The sequence below is a fragment of the Centroberyx gerrardi genome, chromosome 24 (assembly GCF_048128805.1).
Source record: "Centroberyx gerrardi isolate f3 chromosome 24, fCenGer3.hap1.cur.20231027, whole genome shotgun sequence".
Taxonomy (NCBI): Eukaryota; Metazoa; Chordata; class Actinopteri; order Beryciformes; family Berycidae; genus Centroberyx; species Centroberyx gerrardi.
The window spans coordinates 5,151,440-5,170,711 of NC_136020.1; the positions used below are offsets into that span (position 1 = coordinate 5,151,440).

Consider the following 19,272-nt stretch of genomic DNA (forward strand, 5'->3'; position numbering starts at 1 on the left):
TCTACCACTCAATAGAATAAAACACATTCACAATTGTAACCAGACTACATTTTGTTCGCTCCGTTACCTCGCGGTTGAATCTTGTGCGTCAGCGTGTTGGTACGGAGCAGCCGCGTCTCCTAATGCATGTATGTGTATGGAGGCAGGAGGTCTGTCCACAATTAAAATCCTCATAACTCACTGAATTTTCGACCGATTTTCAAGCGGTTTGGTTTGTTACAAATGCCAGACATGTATTTATGATACAGGATACTTGGTTAAATTAAAATGCGGGTTTTCATACCAAAATTATCTTTTGTAGATGGTAACAGTAATATTTCTATAATATAATATTTAAGATTAACTTACCCTACGTAATTAGGTTCTAAGTATATTCTTTTTTTCTTACTGCGTGTAAAATGGCTGCCACTATGTAATTTTGTTTATAATTTTGGAAATAAATGAAGACTTAATTCATAAAAAAGACATAATTACAACAAACAGAGATCTGCTTTTTCGGGAAAACTAAATCTAATTAGGTATATACTGTATTAGCTTTAGTTAAGTTAATGGGTGTTGCTTCTCTCCTACTACTGTAAATAACCTGCATGCTGTGTGTGTGTGTCTGTCTATTTGTCAGCCAGCCAGGTCAGTTAAAATGGCAGAGAAAAGAAAAACAGACATCCGATCATTTTTCAGTGCACCGAAACGCCAAGTAGAAAGACCCCAGTAATATCAAATGCAATTTGATAAAATCTTCATAAGAAAGGAATGAAGTGCTTATGGAAATGTTTCATAATGGACCTCTATATACATTTAATACAACAGTACTTTTGGCGGCACCTTTGGTGTCCCCTTCAGGAATTGCTCTTGAGAAATTTTTCTGTTTATTGTCCCCCCCAAAAGTGAAAGGAAATATCCGCCCTTGCTCCCAGCCAATGATATGGGGAGTGCAGACCAGCGAGTAAGATCTAATTTAGCTTTCTCCAGTGCAGGCTTAAAGTTATGTCTAAATAAATCCCCATACTTGCGTGTGACTGAGACCCCGAGATAAGTAAAACTGTCTTGAGTCACTTTAAATGGATAAGTTTCATATGAAAGTAGTCGAGCCCTTTCATTAATTGGGAATAACAGACTTTTGGCTAAATTTATCTTATAACCAGATATTTTCCCAAATTCTGAAATAACACTTAATGTCACAGGAATAGAAATATCAGGATCTGACAAGTACAGAATGAGGTCATCTGCATATAGTGAGAGCTTATGGATCTGCCCGCCCCTACCAATGCCAGCCAGCTGTGTGGTGTCTCTGAGCATGATTGCCAGTGGTTCAAGGGCGATATCAAATAGGAGTGGAGAGAGCGGGCAGCCCTGTCTCGTTCCTCGATGTAAGGAGAAAAACTGGGATAACAACTTATTTGTGCGGACAGCGGCCCTCGGTGAGGAGTACAACACCCTTATCCATGAACAAAAGGAGGCTCCAAATCCAAATTTCTCTAGAGTCGTAAATAAATAATCATATTCTATGCGATCAAATGCCTTATGGGCATCTAAAGAGATCAGAACCTCTGCTGATGTTGGTGAGTGAGGAGAGTAAAGTACATTAAACAGGCGCCGCAAATTTCCAGACATCTGTCTCCCTGAAATTAAGCCGGATTGATCAGCGTGTATAATCTTATGCATGACTGAGTCCAATCTAGTGGCCAGTACCTTTGTTAAAATCTTGTAGCAATTGCATAACAGACTAACTGGCCTGAAGGATTCACATTTTAATGGGTTCTTATCTTTTTTTAAGAAGTACTGAGATCACAGCTTCAGTCATCGTAGGGGGTAGTGATTTCTGTTCAAATGCTTCATTATATACCTCACATAGGAGTGGTACCAGCTTAGTAGAGAATTTCTTAAAGAATTCGATGGGGAACCCATCAGGCCCCGGGGATTTGCCACTTTTCATCTTTTTAATTGCCTGATCTATTTCGGCTGTTGATATAGCCTTATCTAACTCTCGTTTATCATCAACATTAAGAGTGGGCATTTTAAGTTTTTCCAAAAATTGGTCTGTTTTAATTTTGTCACCAGATTCAGATGAATAAAGAGCCCTATAAAATGTCTTAAACTGATTATTGATTGCTCTCTGATCAATAGTTGTCACTCCCTCGGCAGTTTCAATTTCTGATATAAATCCAGCAGCTTCAGATTGTCTAAGTTGATGAGAAAGTAGCTTGTTAGCTCGTTCCCCATGTTCGTAGTGTTTTTGACGAGATCTTAAGTGTAACTCTTCAGCCATCTCTGTAGTTAGTAAATCGAATTCAGTTTGTAATTTAACTCTCTCCCTATAGAGGTCGGTAGAGGGCGTGGTCGCATGTTTTTTATCGAGCTCACTTATCAAAGAAATTAACTCATTAGTACGCTTTGTCCTCCTTTTGTTCATGCCAGCACTGTATGATATCACCTGCCCCCTCAAGTAAGCCTTCATAGTTTCCCATAGATTGCACTTGGTTGTACTAGGTGTCTGATTCGTTTCCAAAAAAAAGTCTATTTGGTTAGATATGAAGGAGACAAAATCTTCATTATTTAGCAATCGCGGGTTAAGTCTCCATGAACGATACGCAGGTTCAGTTTCAGGGAATCGTAATGACATTTCCACTGGACTATGGTCTGATATGATGATATCCCCACATCCGCTAGATGTCAACAAAGTAAGCAGTTTTTTGTCCAGGAGAAAGAAGTCTATCCTGGAGTAGGATTGGTGGGCAGGTGAAAAAAATGTATACTGTCTAGTTGCGGGATTTTTAAATCTCCAAGGATCAGTTATTCCATACATCTCAAGAAAAGAGTTGATACACTGTGCTGACTTGCTTAAGATTCCAGTTGTGCCTTTGGAACGGTCGAGAGTGGGGTGTAGGACACAATTAAAGTCCCCCCCAAGTATTAAATGGTGGGTATTTAAGTCTGGCAATAATGAAAAAAAGTCTTTGAAAAATTGAGCATTATCCCAGTTGGGAGTATATAGGTTCGCCAACACAACAGGTAAATTGAATAGTTTTCCTTGTACGATTATGTATCTGCCATTATTATCTGAGATAACTCTTGAAACTAAAAACTGAACATCCCTATGAATGAGTATTGCTGTCCCACGACATTTTGCATTGAAATTTGAATGAAATATCTGTGAAAACCCTGATCTCTTGAGTCTAGCATGATCTTTAACCAGCAAGTGCGTTTCCTGCAAGTATGCAATATCAGTTTTCATCTTAACTAAGTGTGAAAACACTTTATTTCGCTTCACTGGATGGTTAAGTCCGCGAGTATTCCAGCAAGTAAGTTTAGTCTGAGGCTGTCCCTTCCCACCAGTACTAGAATATGCCATGATCAAAAAATCTAATACTTAAGTTTCAAGTTAATTTGGATTGTTTGGAAAAAATGTTGGTGATCTCCTGTAAGGACTTTGAAGTAGCAATCAAATGAAAACAACAAAAAAAAAAAAGAGAAAACCAAGTACAAAACAGAGCCATAACATAACACACATATACATGTCTACACAAACCTGAATAAACAACGCCCCCTGCAGGACACTCCCCAAATGAGTGGCTGCCCTGGCTCCTAACTGCTCACTACTGTACTGCATAACACCACTAATGAGTCTGAGCCTCTCCTAGAACTATATAAAGTTTGGAAATCAATAGCTTACTTCCTTCAAAAGAGAAAAATGTAAAGAGCATAGCTTACTATAATACCTCACCTAGGCCTACAACTGAAAAAATAAAACATAGGGGTTAACTGCTGCATGGCTTGTATTTAGGTTAAATCTTGGTATCCGTGCCCCTTCACGTCACATACCTACCAAATCAAGTAAACAGAATATAATCTACATATTGTGTCTGGTTCTTTCAGTCTAAAGTGATGTTGTGTACTTGGGTTAATGCTGCAACTCTGCATTAGGTAATGAATTTCTTGCTGTACATGGCAATATCCTCCTTGTGTAACATACAGTATATGCAGTTATGCCTATTTGATCTCTCAAGACAGATGCCCTTAGTACTACTGGACATGAGGGCGGCAGCTTCTACTGCCCTTATCACAGTATGGGGGAGGGAGAAGAGTCATCATGCCTAACTCATTTCCCTGGCAAATGTGGCCACACTCTGCTGGAGCCACACTTACTTGTAGTATTATGTATGGATGTTTGAGGACTCCTCAAGAAAGACTCTGCTCCCCCACTGTGTGTTGTCCAGATGAACTGCTTTGGTCAGGGGCGCACAGCGCCCGTGCATGGCAGCAGCAGGAATGTGCTGGTTCCATCCAAGCCTCCTAGGATCAACGGATGGTCGTGGCCCCCTCATGCCTTCCAGGTGGTCAGCTGGTTGGTGTACAGCTACCTCGCCATAGTCAGCTTTGGCATCTACATCCCCCTTCTGCCTCCACCGTGGAGCCACGCTGCCTATGCTGTATCCTTTAACTTACACAGCTGAAACCTCACTGTCATCTGGATCACATCTTTTAAGTAGAAAGGTGTATTGCTTCATTTGTCATGTAATATGCATTAATGCAGCCGCAAGTCTTTAAGATTTGAATATGGAGCTTCATGGCTCCTCAAACATTAGTCTTTGCTGTGGTCTTGTGTGTACCACTGAACAAGACAAGGATTTTGTTGTGTGGGCTTTCTGTATGCTCCAGTCACACCAGACATGACTCCCTTTCTCTCTGTTAGGCCTACTATCCTCTCCATTAAGCCCAAAAGACATTATCACTGGCGTTTTTGTCGCAAGTTGAATGCTACTTGACGTCAGCAGTAGTTCATATTGCTGAAAGAGGCTGCTGTGTGTCCTTCAGCTATAAGAACAGTTGATTTTCTTCAGACTTGACTCTATTACTCACATAACTGATACTTTTGTGTACAGCAGTGGTAAGTTTTTTGTTAATGCGAGCTTGTTTGCACTCAACGTTTGTCTGTTTCTTTTTTTTTACACATATATAGCAATATTTCCCTGATTTTAGCACTTCCCAATTCCTTAACCCTTGCTGTATGCAGGTGATGGGCATATCCTTTATTGCACACTTTATAACCCATATTGCTGTAGTGACTATAGAGCCAGCAGATGCCAGTGTCAAGGCCAAACAGAACTATTCCAATCCAATGCCATTCTTTGACCGGACTAAGCAACCCCATGTCATCCAGGACCTACACTGTCACCTGTGTGATGTCAAGGTGTATGTATCCAAGCAGTAGTCCCTAATGTGATTTTTAATTCATTAATTGAAATAATATAATTTGGTAATTAATAATGAAAACGTTTCGTTTAATGGTGTTAATGTAATCCATCTTCATGTAGTGGCCCCAAAGTGAAACACTGTAGAGTTTGCAACAAGTGCGTGGCAGACTTTGATCACCACTGCAAATGGCTGAACACCTGCGTGGGTGGCAGGAACTATTGGTAAGAGGAAGTTTTGGATGATCGATTTTGACCCAGTGTTCTGCATCTGACTCCATAGGTTTTGTTCCACATGGGCATTACATTTGAATTAATAACCATTTTTGTATCTTGCCTTCAGGTGCTTCTTTATGGCGCTAATCTCTGCTACACTAGGCGTCTTCCTGCTGGTTGTAGTCATCTTGTTCATATTCATTCAGCACTACCTGGATCCAAGCAGCCTGCGGATGGCCCCGCAGTTTGACAGTGAGGATCAACACTGAATTGGACTTGCTTGATCTGACTGGATAGAACACCCAATACACAAGTTAATTTCATCATTAAAAATCAAGGGTGAAACCTTATATTCTGTCGGCGCTGATGATATTGTGTTTGTCATCTTTGCTCCTTGTTTCGGCAGGTGTGCTGGGCAATGGGACTTGGCTGGTGTTCTTACCATTAGCGCCCATACAGACCAGTTCAGCTGGTCTCCTTGTGTTAGCCTTCATAACAGTCATATTGAGCATCACCTGCCTGCTGCAGCTCAGTTCTGTGCTGGGCTTCTACTTTTACCACTGTGAGTCAGGCAGTCCACACAGAATCTCTCACTTAAGGCATTATAACTAGATTTGATATGGCTTTTTTTTTTAACCCCTGCCTTCATTAATCCTCATCATTTCCCTTTGGTGTTTGTTCTCTTCTGTGCTATGCTGTTTACAAAGGCATGAGCACGTTTGACTATTTACAGATGCAGGGTCAGAAAGAAGCTAGAAGCCGAGACATTGAGCCAGGAATCCCTCATGCTGCTGTGGCAGGTGGCACCGAGTAAAAAAGGGGAGGTGCACCAATTAGAGAGGCTTGCTGATATAGGGCGACCTGCAGGAGGAACGCCAGGTTGCGGCTGTTGGTTCAGGCCGGTGGAGTGAGGCAGGTGCATACCTCATTCCATGCTGGCGTGCAGGGAAGACGAGAGGGCAGGAACAATTGGTAGGCCTAAGGCTGTTTTCTTTGTATAGCGTTTTGTGCTGTCAGGTTTGAATGTGTGTGACATTTATTGTTTTCATTTATTTCAGACCTGCTTCCCTGTTGGGTTGAAGGCGGCTGGTAGTCGGTAGCGAAGTAGACCGACGTACCAGGTATTTTGAAGTTTAGGCATGTAGTTTTTAACATTTAATCGGTATGTATTTTAATATTGATGTAATAAAGTGTTTTTAAGATTGTTAATATTTGTTTCCCTGCAGAGCATCAGTGGTCCATTAGCTGCTCTTGCCGTGGGACTATTTTCGTTGTTTGCCAGTTTGTTTTTGGTATTGCTTTTTCTGTCTAGTCCGCCCTGGCAAGTGTGCTGGTAGCGGGCAAAAATATCTGGGTATTGCCCTTGGGGCGGACTAGTTTTCTTTTTTTTTTTTTTTTTTCCGTTTGTTTGTTCTGTTTTATTATCCATCTGTTTGCTTCCCCCATCAATACCTTTACTCAGGTCGAATCCCAGTCAGACAGTCAGGGCAGGCTTAAGGTGTGACGGAGTTACTAATTGTTTGCAGTGACATTAATCACGTGTATTAAACTTTGGAATGTGTTAACCAACCTAGCGTGCGAGACTTATTAATTATAGTGTGCACTGGTGTGATTTAGTGTAACTCAGCCCCTGTCCTGTCAGTGATAGCTGGGAAGTAAACTGTAAGGAGGTTAAGGTGGGCGGATGTAAATTGTCAAGCTTAACTTTTGTAATAAACATGTGACTCTTTACCTCCTTGATTGTCATTCCTTATGCTAGTGATTTGTAGCGGGTGTAACACTGCTAAAATCAATAACAAGGCAACACAAGAGAGCTCGATTGACTGTGAGCCAATGTTACCACAGAGCCCAAGGTACTTTTGATTCCTCATGGCTATATATGGTACTATTTCAAGTTAACTTTCGTACAATACGATAACTAATGCCAGTTTGCTTTTTCTGCAGTACCTGCAAATTTGATGTTAAAGGACCACTCGCCAGTCAACCTTCAGAGTCCATCTGCACTGAGGTAAACGTGTCTTCTTACGCCTCCGTCAAATCTGTTACATTTTTCACCAGATGGGTAATGTTGTATCGAAATAATTGTTTTTGGTCTAGTTGGAAAACTTTACAAAGTCAGCAGAAAAGGAGAATAGTTTTCGTTACGGCACAGAAAATCCCACAGAGAACACAACAGGTATTGGTATACCTTGCTTGGTGTTTTTTTCTAGTCATTTAAGTGAGCTGCTTTCAATTTTTTATGTATAAAATATATACAAGTAATGGGACCACAATGAAGGTTATTAGTAAGGCTTACCACAGTAAAAATGTTAATCCATGCAGTAATTGAGCAGTATCCTCATTTGTATGTAAATACCAAACGCATTGTTATGCTTCATAATGTTTTCATGTCTGAAAGGGGAAATGCCTATGAGCAACTCCAAAAGCTGGAAGCCTGAAGCAGATGAGGAGGCTCACAGTACAGAGCGATCCAGTGTGAAGTCTGCCGACGGGGTTCCTGGGGTGCCGAACCCCCTCGGGAGCTCGGTTATGACCCCGGACGATACGCAGCAGTAGCTGATGCACAGCAGGGCACCAGGATATTAAACTCTCAGGAACTATTTATGAAAACTGAGTGTAAAAATATGATGTTATTATAAATAGTTAAAAAAATATTAAAATGTGAAATTCATAATGCCTTACTAGTGTAGTTCATGGGATTTTACGTTAATGTTAAAAAAAAAAAGGTTTACCTAGAAACGCTCTATACCTTTTATTTCATTGGTTATTGTCTGTGAGCACGTGGAGAGTGCGTGTTTCAGCCCGGAAGAGAGAGGTGGGAGAAAGACCAGAGAGTGAGGCGGTATGGAGAAGTTCCGTGTTGTATTTTGATTTTTCGAATGCACACAAATGTGTAATTTGGTTTCTTCGATTGTCTGCCCGATAGTCTGTAAGAAGATTTTACAAGTTGCATGTTTTAGTGAGCGACGGGAGGAATTTCTACACGAAGTTTATATACCGTCGTTTTCACGTGTGTGCTAAGCTAGCTTAAAAGCCAGTCAAGTGTCTTTTCATTATCACAGTGAACGGACTTTTTAGCCGCTTTTAGCTTGCCCAGCTGGATGTTCCTGTGGCAGTATCCGACTTGGAAACACAGAAGATTAACCAGATAGCGCTTTGAGCTACCAGGTCTACACTCAAAGTTCCTCTGGCATCGCTGGATAAAGAGACCGTGGCGGGAGACGCCATGCTGTACTGCTCATGGACAGACGCCGATGATCGCGGGTGTGTGTGAGAGACATCCATGGAACATTGAATAAGGTACCACACGTTTGTTTGTTTGCTCGTCAGAGAGCGAAGCGGCCATTTAGTTTTGGGCCACACCGTACACAAGCAGCGAACCAGGCCTGCAACTTTTTTTTTTTTGCCGGCTGTAGGACTGTGCATTGCGCATTTAGGTTTGTGTGTGGGCCCACAAATAATATGGTTATTGAGTCCTGAAGTGACATTGGTTGGTAAATCTGAATTTGGGGTGAAAATGCATTTTTTTTAAATCTATGTATTGAGAAATTGTGAAACCCTAGCAGTGTTATTTTGAAGAAAAGAGAGAAAGAAACTTTAAGGGAAAGTGAACTGAATCATTTTATTTTTACAATTCATTTAAGTAAATAATTGCTGATTATTTTTCTAAAACTGAGTTGTGTGATTTATGTTTACCACTTACATGCTAAAAGGAACACTAATTCTATTACAGAAAATAAGCATATTTTGGTGTATTTATCCTTTTGCGAAAGGTAAAATGGATTCCTTGGTGTTACAATATTTTGGTTTATATATAACTGCTTATGTGTTTTAGTTAAAACATATCAGATGGATCCAAGATAATTAAAACTGAGGTTATCAGGGTTAATAAAAATAGATAAATGTATTAAAGAACTCAGGGCCCTGCCCATACCAATATCCATAGATGGTAGGAGCGCTACATAAAATGGAGGCACCGCTGGGATAGTCTTGGGTTTCTAGCTAGAATAAAGTGAAGTAAAAAGCTAACATACAAGCAGTGTAAAATATACAAGTTAAAATGCAAAACCGAGCTGAGCTAGTGTTAGAGCTTAAGAGCTGGTGCCGTGGTGAGGGTTTGGATGAGACTCATGTGCTGATGGTCATCGTCCCAGAAGAAGTGGAGATCACCCAAATTGAAGAAACCCTTCAAACTGTCAAATGCTTGGGCCGTGTGTGTGTGTGTGTGTGTGTGTGTGTGTGTGTGTTAGGGGAAGGATCTTCAGTGCAAGACTAAACAGTCTGATGGTCTTGTGTGAATGTAAAGAGACCATTAAGGAAGAGTGTTCCTCCTGAGGTCTTGCCTACTGATGGTGGAGAGGCGTGGCATCATAGAAGAAGCACAGGCAGCTGCTGAAGATTTCAATAATAAATTAAAAGGGTTGCTGCAGGCTGAGGGTAAGACAATGGAGGACCTTCAATCTTTATTCCCCAGTGCACACCTGCCCACTAGCTCCACTGGGTCCATCCTGGTGATTTGTTGGACAAGACAACAAAACCTTCAGATGGTGGGAGTTACTGTCGACTACGCATATTCTCAGGAGCTCTGCCGACTCCAGCAGGTGAGGAACCATTTGACCATTGGCTAGAGCAAGCATGGCTTATGGTGGAGGAGAGCGATTGCTCTGACAGGGAGAAAAGACGAAGACTGATGGGAAGCCTAAAAGGGCCAGCCCTAGAGATAGTTAAAGTAGTGCGTGCCGTCAACTCTGATGCCAGCCCTGATGAGTGCTTGAAAGCCCTTGAAAGTGTTTTTGGGACTGCAGAGTCAGGGGATGATCTGATCTGTATTTCGCTTTCCGCTTGATGCAACAGCAAGCAGGAGAGAAGCTATCTGATTTCCTCAGACGTCTAGTACGGTCTCTAACTAAGGTGGTTCAGAGAGGTGGCCTTCCTGCTTGCTGCATGGATAAAGCCCGCGTGGAGCAACTGCTGAGGGGCGCTATTGCCTCTGACTTGATGCTGATCTAGCTACGTTTGCGAGAAAGGAAGACAGCGCCACCAACCTTTCTACAGCTCTTGAGTGAGATTCGTGCTGAGGAGGAATATGAAGCATCTAGGATGAAGCTCAACACCTCAGTGCACCAAGTACATGCAAAACAGGAAGTGGATGTGAAGCAAGCTGAGATTCAGAACTTGAAAGCTGAAATAAAAGAGCTCAAGTCAATGGTTGCAGCTGTGGTGACCAAGCCAGCCCAATTTAGGAGGAGTATACTGAGGCTGTACTTGGGAGTACACCACCCGGCCCTGAGAACCGCCAAGACTCTGAGCTGTCTGCCTTGAAGAAACAAGTGAAAAAACTGAAACATAACAGAAAACGGACATTTTCCTGGAAAGTGCCACAACCCAGAGAATCAAGGCAAGGTTATCAGGAAGCTAATCCAGGCCTTGAAGGTGTTAAAAGACAAACAGCAGTCTGGTGATGTTACGACCGGTGAGGTTAACTGTGGTGTCAAGAAAAGTGCTGTTACCACACAAGAGGCTGCTGGCATCCCTGAAGGTTTAATTGGCCCACCCAGCATTGTACCGTTGAAAGTGAGTGGACACTCATGTGATGCATTGTTCAATAGTGGCTTTCAGGTGACCATTATCTTTGAGTCCTGGTATCAGACTCATCTGCCTGATGTCCCAATTCGTCCTTTGTCTGGTCTAGCCCTCTGGGGATTAAGTGAATCTGACCTCAGCTACCCCTACCGTGGTTATGTTGTGGTAGATCTTGAGTATCCGGCGAAGTTGCGGGTACCAACAAGATTATGACAGTCCTCGCTCTTATCTGCCCCAGCCCTCGGACTGCAGACCAGACTCCTGTCATTGTGGGGACTAATGCCAGTCATGTCAGACGTCTTGTAAAGCAATGTAGAGAGAGTGGTATTGACATTACTCAGACACTGGGAATACAAGCTTGCTACAGCGATGCAGAGCTAGCACCGAGTGGCACTGCAGCAGTCATTGAAGGTGAAGATGATGATACTGGCTGTGTGACGTGGCAAGGCCCAGGCCCCCTGACTCTACCTCCTGGTGGTGGCTGTCGTGCGGTCTGCAAAGTTGCGTTCAAGCACCAGGTTGACAAAGAAATCATAATGGTCGACTCATCTCCTGCAGCTCCACTCCCAGCTGGTGTGCTACTTCAGCCTATGGTGGTGCCCAGCGATGAAGTGAACGTCAACAATTTCAGAATCTTGGTCCAGAATGAGTCCCTGAAAGAGACAATCATACCAGTGGGAACAGTCATCGGACATATGTATCTGACCGAATCAGTCACTGCTATCGCTCCTTCTGAGACATCTGCACCAGAGTTTGATGCTGACCTGATCAACTTTGGAGACTCACCTGTCTCAGAGGAGTGGAAAGAACGACTCTGTCAAAAGCTGTCAAAAAGGTCCCATGTGTTCTCTCTGCATGAATGGGATGTCGGATTAGCCAGAGGAGTGGAGCACACGATCTGGTTGTCAGATTCTGGTGAGTGGTGAATCTTAATATTTTTATGCAAACAATAATTGCACTAACATAACGTTAACGTTAGTCTAGAAGAACTGCCCGTGACTTTGATGTTCTGTAATGTAACCAATAAATAAGCCACAGCTAACATTACCTAGCTAACTTAGCTAGGTAACGTTAGCGTAGCATAACTCAGCTGTCCTGTTAGCTTGTCAGTAAGTTAGAAGCTGATTAAATTAACGTTAATAGCTTAAACAAAAATACTTGATTTGCACATTTGATTTTATAACGTTAGATAGTATATTTAGGCTGAAGGCCAAAGTTAACTAAACTTTCTATGTTATTTAATGGAGCTTTGAGTTTGGCTTTGGATGTTTGCATGTAACATTAATGTTAGCAGGCAGTCTTTTTGATTTTATTTTAACTGGCTTGTCTGTTCTCTTTCGTCCACAAGGCGGGAGCTGCGCCATTTTGTGGGACCAAGACCATCTTCAGGATTCCAACCGGTGGCACCGTATGTCCATTATTGCTAACTACCATACCTTGGCCCATTATTGTAGTATGCCCCACTAAAATTACTGGCTTTATTTACATTTAGTTAGTGATTTATTGGATTTAAGATACTTTTCACTCTGAACTTGGTTTTAGCCTTTGCTATAACAGACATCATGTTATGTGTAACAATCCTAATTGAATGTGCAAAACCCTCTTTATTCTTATTCTTAGTATTTGCCTTTCCACTATGTGTGATCTCAGATCTAAGCACTGTTTTTTGTTCCTTTGTGTTGACTTTTTCATACAGGTCACCACCACCCAGGCAGATGCGGAGACCCAGCTTTCCCTGCCCAGCATGCCAAGGATAATCCTGCTGGGTAAGATTGCTATACTTGACTTGCACAATCACTAGGCTAACACAAGACGTCTTGCACTTGCACTAGACTAACGCATGACATCTTGCACTACTAACACAAGACGTTGTATTTAATCCCAAACTAGGACACACACAGACTCAAACTCAGACTCACAGAAGACTTAAAGCGACAATGTGTATTTTTCTGTTCTGGAGTGTGTACAGAGCAAATTGAGACCACCCGTGCTTCAACACGGCACTCACCTTCGCTGCTCTAGCCTCAGCTTAGTCAGCCTTCTTGCGATACCAGAAGTATGCCTAGAACAAACGAGATGCGATAGTTTCTTCGCGCACAGAACGCGGGGTATTTTTTGCAACAATGGAAAACAAATATGCAGCCACCTTGACCACCAAGAAACCCAAGAATTCGCTCTGCATAAAGTCTGCATGTAAAAAAAGAAAGCACACAGAGGCAACAGAGCAAAAAGGCTCATGGGAAATGTATTGAAAACACAGAGACAGTACCGCTTGGCGGCCAGCAGGTGCCAGAAATCGACATTGTCGCTTTAAGACTTTAAACATTACACTTGGACTTACATACAGTAAAATTCATATTAGACAACACACTTTGTTTACTCTTGATGACTGCAGACAAATATGCAACTTCCTCACACAGTTTATTTCTTTTGATTTGTTTTACCTTTGTCTGAAATGTAATTACTTTTTGTGAACAATTAAGTGTGATACAGAAATATGTCTTTTAGGAGATTCCATTCTGGCACCAAAGAAATGGATGCTGGCCTTGGAGGGGAAGGTGGTCATAGAACCCAGTCACCTCCAGATGAACTTAACCTCTGCCCTGGCTGTCCTCTTTGGATCATTTTATGTGTTTAACATCGAGTACCAAGAGGAGGCAGCTTCAACCCTGGAGTTCATCCAGAGGTAAATACTGTTCATCCATTGTACGTGGCTCACCAGATGTTTCTTTACATGGCCTTCAGAGCGTGCCTTTATTAAAGGGGGAAGCCACCCATTTTAAGAATTCACATATGTTATTCCTGTGCCTCAGGACAGCTCAGTCAATATTTGCGAACATGCACCACTCTCTCGTAAAGCTAGAAATCGGAAAGAGAACCCTTCAATTTTCTATCTTTTATCTTTGTGTGTATGTCAAAAATTGGTTTCTATTAGTAACAGCAATGAGCTTTGCATAAGTGATGGGTTAGAGCCTATCCCCTATTGTGACCACTATTACAGATGATGCTACATATTGTGATCACTCGTGGTTCAGTAGGAAAATCTTCCTATTGAGACTATTTTTTGTATTTACAGGTTTCTTGTCAGGATAAATCCTGAAAATTCCAAGTGCACATCCCTGTTCCAGGTGAGCAGGAAGAGTGGGAAGACGGTTCAGAGGAAGACAATGGCCCTGAATCTGCATGTCGCCTCATTCATCAGGGACTTCGCTGAATATGATTGGCAGAATCATTTAGGTAAGAGTATTAATTGTAAGAGTATTAACTGGGTAAATAAGAATGTGCACTTAGTCAACTAGACTGGTTAAATAACGGTAAAAAACGTACAAAAATAAAACCTGTATTTCACAGTGCTACTGCACATACAGTGCAGTCTGTAAGTCTGAGTCCAGCGAAACATTTTTTGTTGTTTTGGCTCTGTACTCCATCACATTGGATTTGAATGGGAACAATGACTATGAGGTGACAAGTGCAGACTTTGAGCTTTAATTTGAGTGTGTTCACATCCATATCAGGTGAACCGTGAAAGAAAAGGAAAGGAAAACTCTTTATTTGTCAAGTACATTTACATATACCATGGAATGTGTCCTCTGCATTTAACCCATCCTAACTATTTAGGAGCAGTGGGCAGCCACAGCGCCCGGAGAACTGTACTTCAGTTCTAATACCAGTGCCTTGGTCCTCCTGTCACTAGAAGTGAGAGTACAGATAGGTGCAATTTCAGTGACTTTTTCATGTCCGATTTCTCCATTGACTCCCATAGTAAAATTGGACAGGAAAAAGTCACTGAAATTGCACCTATCTGTACTCTCACTTATAGAGATAGGAGGGTGATGATTTTTATTTTTTCTTTGAATACTGTGTTTGAGTATTCTGATGGAGAGTCCACTGTACACCTAAAATCCCATTAAGTCCCATTCAAATGTATTGAGGATCATTGGTCTCTGCTTTGTAAGCAGGAAAGAAAATAATTTCACGAATGACCACTTAACGATTTGCAACCAAATATTAAATATGATGACGTTATTTAAGTTTATGTTAATTTGAACAATTACTTTTGGTCCCCTAAAATGGGGGGACTATGTCTAAAAATGGCTACAATTCGTACACGATTCACCTAATATGGATGTAAACACCTTGAAATTTAAGCTGAAAGTCTGCACTTTAATGTCATTGTCCTCATTCCATTTAAAATCCAATGTTTTGTAGTGGAGTCAAAACAACAACAACATATGTTTCACTGACTGGACTCTGACTTATGGACTGCACTGTATGTGTATAGTCATTATGAATCCCCTTTTCGCCTGCTGTTACTGACCATATACAGACCCAGTGACCAACTGAGTAGCAGCAGTTGTCTTCTGTTTTGGTTGGTTGCGTTGTGATATTTTCATACACTTAAAAATGCCTTTGTCTAGTGTGATCAGAGTGCAGAGCAGCCCTCCTGTCCCTTCACAGATTCACTCAAAGGTGTTTTGATAATGTGAGTTAGGCATTTTAGATGAATTTTTGCCTCAGTGATTGATTTGTTTTTCATTTTTTTGCAGGACTATCACAAGTGCTGTCACCCCTGCTCCATATGATGCCACCGCCCACCACCACCCTCCTCACCTGGCCAACCCCACCACCACCTCCACCCTCACCCGGCCCCCACCTCCACTCTCACCTGGCCCCCACCACCGCCTCCACCCTCCTCATCTGGCCTCCACCCTCACCTGGCCAACCCCACCACCACCACCCTCACCTCTCTAATGCTGCCATCACCACCCACAACACCTACAGTGAGAAACTGTTTTGTGAAGATTGTTTTGTGTATTCCAATGTGTTTTACAGGATAACTGTAGCGTGGGTGAATGTTGAGCCCATTTTCTGGATTTTTTTTTTTTATTAATTGTTATTTGTTCTGATGATCTTTACGGAAAAAAGCCATGTTTAGGATGTGGGCAAGATGGTTGATGACCCAGATTGTTTACTAGTTGGATGGAAACACATCCATTTCAGTATTTTACCTCTTATCCAACCTGGCTTCTACCAGTCTCTGTGGCCAGTTACAACAGCTCCTCCAAGAGGGAAGCATTTTCAGAGGAACCCATTTGATACATTGATTGCCGACTGCCTACGCCATTGTTAGACTATCGGTCTTGTTTTAAAACAGATCTGTTTATATTGTTGTATTATTGTTCTGTATTAATATGACTGTATTGTTCAAATTGCACAATACATTTTCTACTTTTTGTGCAGTGAAGTCTTCCTTTTTCTTATTTTACATCAACAGCTAAATAACAGTATTTTATTGTAATAAATACAGTCGTATATACTGTAGGTTATACAGTAGCACTGTAAAATAAATTACAGTAACATTTCCATAACAGTATAATACTGTACTTCATTATACAGTATGCCAAAAAATAACAGTATAATACTGTACTTCATTTTACAGTATGCTAAAAACTACTGTAGTTGGTTTTACAGTAATTTTACCATGGTATGAAATACAGCAACTACTGGATAATTGTTGCCAGTAAGTTACTGTTAATTTGACAATAAACATTTTACAGTGTAACGCTAACGCCGGCTAGCTTCCAACAGCAGCGCTATGTCAACAATATGGCCGCAGCGACCGTGATGAACAGACTACGTTTCAACAGATGACGCCGTGCTGCAGAGTTTTTTTTTTAACAGTATTTTAAGTGCATCTTTTGTTTTTTATTTTCAAGTTTGTGGTCTGGATCGTGTCGGAGACGTTGAGGTGTATTGGAGCCTTTTCTGGCTGTTGGCCGGGTGGTCGGTGGTTGCCGTGGTGTAACATCAACTGGTGAGTAAGTTAACGTCAACTAAATTAGCCGAAGTAAACGTTAGTTAAACAGACAAACATAAGATAAAGAAACTGGTGATGTAACCAACGTTATTTGACTCTACTTTAATATTAAAACGTTAACATTAAATCAGCAGCCTCTCATAGTAGATAACGTTATACCGTTAACAGACTAACGTTACGTTTCAACAGATGACGCCAGTTGATGGTTAATATTTCTCGAGCAACTAGTTATGCTCATCACAGATAAGATATGGTCACTCTGATTATGTGAATTCACCGAATTTCCTCCGTTTCCCTGCAGGAATTCCTAGAAGCCACACAAGTTCTACCATGCAGACCTGAAGGTTGTTGATTTCATCAAGGTTCCAGCGGTAACTGTCAAGATGGTCACGCCATTTGTGTGCAAACAGTGTAATTTATCTGTGCGAACGCTTTCCAAATTTTACCACCATATTAAAATGCATAGGAACCTGGCTAATTCTCGGTTCGGCTGTGGTTTGCCGACTTGTCCTTGCAGTTTTCAGACACTGCCTGCACTTAAGTCACACATGCGTCGGAAGCACACACAGCCAAATAAACCTAACGTTAGCTGTAGACCTGCTCAAATGGATGCAGTGATTTGTCAGGTTGAGGGATGCGAGCATACACCTCCCAATTTGCTCAGCTTGTGTGACCATTTAAAATGGCATATAAGAGATGGGAAAAAGTGGTGTTTGCTCCGGTTACTCCCACTGCTTATAGGTGATCGCATTAAAAATCCACTGGAGGATGAGATTTGGCAGTTGTGCCTGCAGCTACGAGAGATAGTTAATATGGTGACAGCCCCAAAAATACATGCCAACCAGGTAGCATATTTGAGAGTTCTCATTGAGCAGTATATTTAGTCTAGAGCCTCACTGTTTCCAGCTACACCACTGAAACCAAAGCACCATTTCTTACTGCACTATCCAGAACTCATGCTTCATTTTGGTCCACTAATTCGGTTGTGGACTTTGCGTTTTGAAAGCAAGCACACAGTACTCTGGCAGAGAGACACCAGCTTCTGCAAGGTTCTATCTTCAGGCTGGCAGTCTCTTCACACCAAGTCTTCAAATGCAGCAAGCTGATGAATTTGATAGCCACTTATACAACCTTGGCATCCAGGAAGCTGTTAGGTTGAGAGGCATCCACGAGGGCACATTAGTGACACCAGCTGTTACTTACAAGGGCACCCAATACCAGAAATCTATGGTTGTAGTTATGGAGGACAGTGACATGGGATACACCTTTGGAAAAATTGCACTGATGTTGACAAACTCATCAAATGTTTATTTTGTCATTGAAAAATACCAATCAGTGCCCTTAGTTGACCTAGGTGTGCACTGCCTCCTTGACTCAGGTATTTCTTATGTGTGTGTCAGTGTGGAGGCCCTGGCTGACTACTACCCACTGTCTTTGTACAAAAGATTTGATGTTAATCATGTGTCTTTGCATCATTCTGTCTGTCTAAGGTAAATGAAAAGATATGGACTCAATGGAGGACGTCATCAGGAAGGCGCTACCCACGCTTCAGGAGAGGGGTTATAACAATCTCATAACACATTTGGCTGGTATTGGTGTGAAGACAGACTGCGATCTCCAGTTTGTTACCTTAGAAGACAAAATATATTATTCCACTTATTGCTGGCTGAAGACTCATACACTGTCTCAAGAACAGAGGTAAGAAATACTAGTGGTGTCCCTTGTTAACAGTGCAAAATTCCTGCATTTATAATATTGGACACTGAACAATGCTGTCATAATTTTTTAAGACTAGAAACGCTCTGTTGTTAACTGGAAAAGGCCAATAACCACACAATTTTGTACCTGACAGGTCATAATCATTAATGTTACCAATAGTATTGTATTGCATACAATCTGTCAGGAAGGTTAATTTGCAAATCTATGTGTTTGAGCACTCAACTCTTTATCTGCTTAAAACACTTATTGTGCCTCTGTCAACACAAGAGATGTTGTCCTCTCTGTCTTTGCTTCTGAGGACTAGAAGGCCCATTCAGGTGCCACTCTCTTTTACAGTTAATTTAGCATGTGGTGTGTTGACTTTAGTGCTGTGGTGGCCTTTACACTGTCTCACATCTGGTCTTTGTGTCTTGTGGAACTTGTAAGGTTTGCATCTGACACCTTGGTGTGGAAAAACAGAGGTCCGCACCTGGCGGTTCTGTTTGTGCCTATATAGTGTATATTTGTATATAGTTTGTTTGCAATGGGTTGGACCCTGGCATATACATATTTCAATATTCAGTCTGAAAAGGACATTTTAGGAGTTTGAGGAATTTTGAATTTGAATTTTTGAGGAATTTTGAGAATACTCTCCTTTCAGTTTCCCCTCTGGGGATTAATGAAATTATCTGTTTTGGTCCAATTTCAGAGAAAAATTTCTGCTGCTGTGGGAAGTGATGCTGATGAGAGCACTGAGAGTGAACCAAA

The 19,272-nt window shown here is 41.6% G+C and overlaps 2 protein-coding genes and 1 long non-coding RNA gene across 3 annotated transcripts in view; 2 read left to right on the forward strand and 1 right to left on the reverse strand.

Annotated features, from left to right (window-relative positions):
- The window catches only part of LOC144538143 (uncharacterized), an 85,452-nt gene that overhangs the window by 13,090 nt on the left and 53,090 nt on the right, over positions 1-19,272 (reverse strand). The gene's annotated exons all lie outside the window — the stretch shown is intronic.
- LOC139912132 (palmitoyltransferase ZDHHC11-like) lies at positions 4,215-7,961 on the forward strand. Its single transcript, XM_071899838.2, has 10 exons — positions 4,215-4,427; positions 5,012-5,190; positions 5,313-5,414; positions 5,533-5,657; positions 5,812-5,967; positions 6,104-6,176; positions 7,175-7,258; positions 7,350-7,413; positions 7,503-7,581; positions 7,804-7,961. The coding sequence occupies exons 1-10, from the start codon at positions 4,215-4,217 to the stop codon at positions 7,959-7,961; spliced, it is 1,233 nt and encodes a 410-aa protein (XP_071755939.2).
- LOC144538118 (uncharacterized) lies at positions 6,270-6,773 on the forward strand. The gene is made up of 3 exons (XR_013504082.1): positions 6,270-6,377; positions 6,464-6,526; positions 6,597-6,773. It is a non-coding gene; the product is annotated as an uncharacterized LOC144538118 (long non-coding RNA).